Source organism: Homalodisca vitripennis, chromosome 1 (assembly GCF_021130785.1).
Source record: "Homalodisca vitripennis isolate AUS2020 chromosome 1, UT_GWSS_2.1, whole genome shotgun sequence".
Classification (NCBI taxonomy): Eukaryota; Metazoa; Arthropoda; class Insecta; order Hemiptera; family Cicadellidae; genus Homalodisca; species Homalodisca vitripennis.
In genome coordinates this window covers 241,497,474-241,504,460 of record NC_060207.1, presented here as the reverse complement: position 1 = coordinate 241,504,460, position 6,987 = coordinate 241,497,474, and the positions used below count along the sequence as shown (strand labels likewise).

Here is a 6,987-nt window from a genome sequence, read left to right as displayed (position 1 = left end):
CAAAATGTTCAAAATGTAAGACAAATAAGAGTAAATTTATAAAGAATCCAAATGAAAAACAAGTAAAGAAATAATCTAAGAATAAGGAAGAAATCGAGATTGAAGCTAGAGAAATTCATGCACCAGTACGAAAAAAGTTTAAAAAGAGAAAAATTATAACTTTAGGAATTGACGATTTATGGGCAGCAGATTTAGTAATAATGTCTAACTATTCAGATCAAAATGATGGATTTAAGTATATGTTAAATGTTATTGATACTTTCTCAAAATATGCTTGGTCAAGAGCTATCAAAAGAAAAAACGGCAAGGATATTTCAAAAGCTTTCGAAGATATAGTAAAAGATGCCATAAGGATCAATCACAAACCTCCTAACCTACTTCATACAGATAAGGGTTTAGAGTTTAAAAATAAAGAATTTAACGATGTTTTGAGAAAATACAACATTAAGATTTATCATACTGAAAACGAAGAGAAATCAAGTATTGTAGAGAGATATAACAGAACTCAAAATGAGAGAATGAAAGTAATTTTTGAGATTAATAAAAACTTTAAATGGATCGATATTCTTCAAAAAATCGTAAACAATTATAACGATACAGTTCACAGCACAATCAAAATGAAGCCCAAAGACGTAGATAAGGATGCAGAAAAGGAGTTATTAGAGACCGTTTTCAAGTATGTTCCACCAGAAATTCACACGAAAACTAAATTTAAAGTCAATGATCATGTAAGAATTGTTAGTAAAAAACAAACATTTTCGAACAAATATAAGAACAATTGGTCAAGAGAAATCTTTGTGATTTATCAAATTAATAACACAGATCCTGTAACTTATAGTATAAAAGATTTAAATAATGAAGAAATAACCGGAAAGTTTTATGAATATGAATTGAGAAAGTCAAAGATTTTTTCTATATAAATGGAGTCTCAAAAGAAATGTATAAAGTGTCAGGAATTTAAAGATTTTGAAGAATTTCATAAAGATAAGCTTAGAAAAGATGGATTATACTATTATTGTAAGGATTGTCGTAAAAAATATGCAAGAGAATTATACGATAAAATGGAAAAATTAACTTTGGAAGAGAAAGAGTGTCACATTTGTAAAGAAATTAAGAATATTTCTGAATTTTACAATCGACATTATAGTAAAGATAGAAAGAAAGCTTATTGTAAGGCTTGTGAAAAAATATATAGAAAAGAATTATATGATAAAATGGAAAAATTAACTTTAGAAGAGAAAGAATGCACACGCTGTAAAATAGTTAAGAATATTTCTGAATTTAACAATTGGCATTATAGTAAAGATAAAAAACAAGCATATTGTAAAGAATGTATTAGAGAAATCTTTGCTGGACCAGTTCATTGCGTATGCGGAAGGGAAATTCAACAATTCTATAGTCTTAAAAGACATTTACAAACAAAATATCATAATTCGAGAGTTTAACATTTTCATCGTGTAATTTAGATATTCTATAAATCAGTCGAGATTCTGCCATATTTGTAGTAAAATGATTTCCGTTGTATAAAATATTCAAAGATTCTTTCATTTGGTTATACAGATTGATAGAATTTGGTTCGTCATCAATGAACAAAATCTCTAATTCAGGATAATTTATTTTTAGATGTTTTAATCGGTTTGGTATTTCTCGTTTCTGAGCTCTGATAACGTAATAAGGCCATTCCCACATGTGATTCTTCTTAATTAACACAAAAACATGGTGTTTTTTCTTATCAAAATCTTTACAAACAAGATCTGGTTTCATTAACTCCATTCGCAATTCTTGATTCTCTATTTTCAATGATTTCATTTCATCTTTAATTTGTAACTGTTTTATTTCATCTTTTAACTGCTTATTTTCGTTTTTGAGTTTGTACTCACCATATTTTCTAATGGAAGGTAATACTTCTTTCGTAACCCAATTTTTAAACAATTTCGCTTCTGGTTTATGCGATCTCAAAATTAAAGAATAAAGTCCAGATTCGTTAACGAAAACAGTGTTATTTTGGAAGTTTGAAGGTAAGCTATTTATAGCCCCCCTTATATTTAGATTAAAATAGAACTTTTTATCATCTTCGTCAACGTTTATTCTGATCGTTTGCATAGTATTTTCATATTCTAGAATTTTTGCTACGTCTTTAGCCTTAAACCAGATCACATTGTTTTCGTCAACAATCGTAAAGATATTCTTTGTTTAAAGGTTATTTTTGACGATGGAAGGATTGTGAAGGAAACAGGATTTTTCCGGACATTTGCCATCGTAAAGATATGTTTGTTATTGAATATAAGTTGATTATTGAGTAGGTCTACAACTGACTCCATTTAGATAGAAAAAATTTAACAAGCAATTTTTTATTTTGAGTATAAAGTCCAGATTCATTAACGAAAACAGTGTTATTTTGAAAGTTTAAAGGTAGTCTATTCAATAGACCCCCTTGATTTATGTCTTTAAACATTGATTTATCATCATCAACGTTTAATATTATTGCTTGTCTCGTGTTTTCATATTCTAAAATTTTTGTAAGAGCGTCGAATCGACGCCCTTGTCAGAATCTATGTTTTCAAAGCTTTTTTTGTATTTTTCTTTAACATTGTCTTTATTCGTATTTTTTGTGAATATTTGTGAGGTGACCCTCGAGGGCTACCTTATCTTTTAGATAAAAGTATTGGTATTTATCATCATTATCAACTCGTTTTGAAAGTTTGAAGGTGAGAACGATTCGTTCCCCCCTTGATTCATCATTCTTTCGACAATCTTAAATATATTGTTGTTTTACTCTCATTATTTATTAAATTTCCCTCAGAGTCTTGTATAGTTAGAACGATTTTTTGAATTCTTTTAATATTTTTTCTAATTGGAATATAATCGATTTCATTCGGTTTTTCACTGATTTTCGATCCATAAGCAACATTTGGGAAAAAAGTGTACAAAATTTCAGATTCTTTGTGTAAATGTTCGGTATGATTTTCAAAACTAGGTTCAACGAGATTGCAGTGCACTTCAATTACATCGAACGGTCTAAATTTTGGCGTTTTATTTCCTATATATACCTGATTTGGCTCAATAGTTTCTTGAACAAACCCTAACAATTCTACAATAATTGCTGAAAAAATTATTCTTACTGGTGATTTTATTTGAATTTTATTAGAGAGATAATTTTTTTGCATTTCAAACTTGTTTTCGTCAAAGTTTAAAGATTTATCTGATTGTTTGAATGTTTTCAGATAATTTTTAAGGGAATTTTTTATTTGATCGAAAGTATAATAACCATTGTTTAAACCATAATATTTTGTTATGTTCTTCTCACTAAATCCTATACAATAAGGAGAACTTTCACTAATATTTATTACAAAATTGTCAGAATAAAAACCGCTTAAACCGATAAAATAATTTGATTCTTCCTCTAAGTGTATAGGATGTTCCAAGTTTAAAACTAATTTAGAGCTTTCTGAAGTCAACTTGAACAGCTTCATTTTCGCAAGCGTTGCTTCAAGATGAAAATCTTCTATTTAAATGGAGAAATTTTTAAAGCAAAAAGATCAGATAAAACTTCAAACGTTTGAAGAAAATAAGAAAGATCAACCAATCAGATTGTTAATTGTTGGTTCAAGTGGATGTGGAAAAACAACTTTATTATTGAATTTTATCTACAATAGGTTGATTCCTTATTCCAATTTGTATGTTTTTAGTAAATCTTTAGAACAAGACGCTTATAAAAAATTGCAAGAGAGATTTGAAAATATTGAGAAAAACTTAAGCAAAAAGGTATCACATTTTTATAATGCCTCTGAGGACATAGTTCCATTAAGCGAGTGTAAACCCAATTCGTTAATCGTTTTTGATGATTGTATTTTGGAAAATCAGGACGTTATTAAGGAATATTTCGTAATGTCTCGTCACAAAAACATATCTTGTATCTATCTTTCCCAATGCTTTTCAAAGGTTGATAAACAAGTTATAAGAAACAGTGGCGGTTTTTCCATTTGAGCACATGAGCACGTGAGCCCCCTAGGGTAAAAATATAATTAAAATACTTTCTTATTGAATCCACAACATAAATAACATTCAGTTAATACGGAGTAAACGAATTATTAACAACAATGACGCGTTAAACTCGAAGCGAATCGAGCAGAGACACGCGGACAGTGCATGTGCAGTGAGCTGCCTGGCATCTAAGCGGGGATAGGCGAGGGGCATGCGGGGGGAAGCGGTGGGAGGAGGGTCTCATATAACAGCGTGGGTGCACGAGCCAGTAGTGCGACGGCTGGTCGCAGCTGATGTATACATAACTTCATTTCGTTGCGTCTCTGCTGTGTGAATGTCGTAATGACCGCTGTTTGTGAATATTGTGTCTCTTTTGTGTTGTTTTTTGTTACAGAGATTTGTATGTGAGTGTTTTGTAATATTTTATTATTCATTTGATTAATATGGCAGTGACAGTAACTGAACTTAAAGAACTTAGGTTTTCTAACTTATCTCTCGAAAGAAAGGTTGAAATTAAAGTAAGTGGAAAACCGACCCCCCAACTTAACATTGTTCACATAACCAAAGGTAAGAATAGAGACTTTAAGAGGGAATTCAATCAAAACGTATATACCAGTACCCCGTGGATTTGTGGATGTGAACAAAGCAATAGATTTTATTGCTTCCCCTGTTTACTTTTTTCGAAGCAAACTGGTGAATCTAACTGGGTAAAATATGGGGTTGCTGATCTTTCCCATTTGCAATCAAAAATCAGAAAACATGAATGTTCTCAGTCACACTTAAACTCAGTTTTGGAATTTAATATTTTGGGCAAGTTAGACATTCGACAGCAGCTAGACTGTGCTTACAGGGAAAATATTAAAAAGCACAACAAACAGATTACTAAAAATCGTTATGTGCTTTCCAAACTAATTGATTGTATTAATTTTTGTGGGGCGTTTGAGTTAGCACTCAGAGGCCATCGTGAGCAACATGATTCTTCAAATCCTGGCGTTTTTAGGGGACTAGTAAATTTCTCAGCAGAATTTGATGCTTCATTGAAAGAACATCTGGACAATGCAACAGTGTTTAAAGGTACATCTAAAAGTATCCAAAACGAATTGCTTGATTGCATGCTTGCCGTTTGCCAGGACAACATAAAACAAGAGATAAAAACTACTAGGTTTTTATCGTTGATCGCTGATGAAACTATTGACTTTCATCAACATTTCAATTAGTCATAGTTTTCCGCTATGTCTTGCCTGATGGCCAACCTGTAGAACGATTTTGGCAGTTTGTTCAACCCACTGGTCACGATGCTGACTCAATAGCTAGATGTATTAAAAGTGCAATACAAAGTGTTGTAGACGATCACGATCCAAGCAAACTTATATCACAAAGCTATGATGGCGCTAGTGTAATGAGTGGACATCATGCAGGGGTACAGACTCTTGTTAAGCAAATGTATCCCCACGCATTTTATGTTCATTGCTATGCACACCAACTGAATTTGCTAGTTGGACAGGCTACAAGCCAAAACCAACAAGTGAGAATTTTTTTTTTCAAATTTGAGTGATTTGACCAACTTCTTTAGCAATTCTCCACAAAGAGTTGCAGTTTTTAGACACAATAGTTGGCAGAAGAATCCCTCGTGCTTCCGCAACTAGATGGAACTTCAAGAGCCGTACAGTCAACACTGTGTATGAATACAGAGAAGATTTAATTGCTTGCATGGAGGAAATAGAGGCCTCATCACATCAAGCAATCACTATCACCAAAGCAGGGGCAATCAGACGTATGTTAGAGGATCCCAACTTTATATTTTGGCTCGCAGTGTTCCATAAAATCATGCCCCATGTTGACATTTTGTATAATCAACTACAGCTTACATACACCGATGCTGTGCGAACAAAGAAAAATGTCGAAACATTTATTGAATGCGTCGAAAAAGAAAGGCAAAACATGGATAGTGTCAAAATTGATGTTGATCAACTACCTATGCCTGTGAAAAGAGCCCGACGTGATGAAAATATTCATGTGACGAGGACAATTGCCGCAAAAGAGGTGTGTGATGTTATTTCCAATCAAATAAAAGAGAGATACTCTTTTTTGACACACCATTCAGCGGTTTCTCTGTTTGATTCAAAAAAGTTCACGCACTATGAGAAAACGTTTCCCATTCAACTTTTGGAAGAAACAGTGCAGGTGTATTCATTTTTAGACAAAGAACGATTGAAAACAGAACTTTCAGTGATCTACAAACGAAAAGATTTTCAAGTCATGAACGGGACTGTGCCGTTGTTACAGTTCGTTATTGAGAATGGCTTACAGACTTCATTTTCAGAAACTCACAAACTTTTGACCATTGTTTCTACCATCCCTATGACTACTGCGGAAGCGGAACGGTGCTTTTCGACCTTAAAACGCATCAAGACATTTTTGAGAAGTACCATGGGGCAAGAAAGACTAACAGCATTGGCTATGTTGTCTGTGGAAAAGGGTATGATCAGGAGTATACCTAACTTTAATGAGCGTGTAATCGATGTTTTTGCTAGGCAAAAAGAAAGAAGGATGGACTTCAACTTTAAAAACTGTACATGAACTAATCATCTTACAAAGAGTGTTTTTGGAGAAAAACTGTGTATAAAATGCTGAACTATGATTTCAGGAAACATTTAGTTAATTTTCAATTAGCCTATTTAACCTATTTTCAAAGTTACTTATAACCTTACATTTTTCTTTGTATCAAGAAAAATAAGATTGTATTCACATTATCTTTCTTTTATTTCCATGTTCATAAACATTTTGTTAGCCAATAAATCAGTTATATTTGCTAATTACTTTCTGGGCTATAAGCAATTATTAAAATGCAAGTAGTCAAATATCGTTGCAAATTTTAAGGGGTTTCTTTTTACGAATTATTCATTCCACAGCACGAAATAACTCACAGTCTTGTACACCTTTTACAAACAAATCAATTTGGTGCTATAAAGAGCCTAAAAGGACTGAAATATTTTGTTTACT

The 6,987-nt window shown here is 32.2% G+C and overlaps 1 protein-coding gene across 1 annotated transcript; it reads left to right on the top strand.

The window, feature by feature from the left end:
- Positions 1–5,694: 5,694 nt before the first annotated feature.
- LOC124355358 lies at positions 5,695–6,564 on the top strand. The gene has a single exon (XM_046806475.1). It carries the CDS (start codon positions 5,695–5,697, stop codon positions 6,562–6,564), a length of 870 nt encoding a protein of 289 aa, XP_046662431.1.
- The last annotated feature ends 423 nt before the right edge of the window (positions 6,565–6,987 follow it).

Bases quoted from the DNA above. Each gene is read 5' to 3' on its own strand.
- LOC124355358 (XM_046806475.1), top strand. From the start codon at position 5,695: ATGGAGGAAATAGAGGCCTCATCACATCAAGCAATCACTATCACCAAA.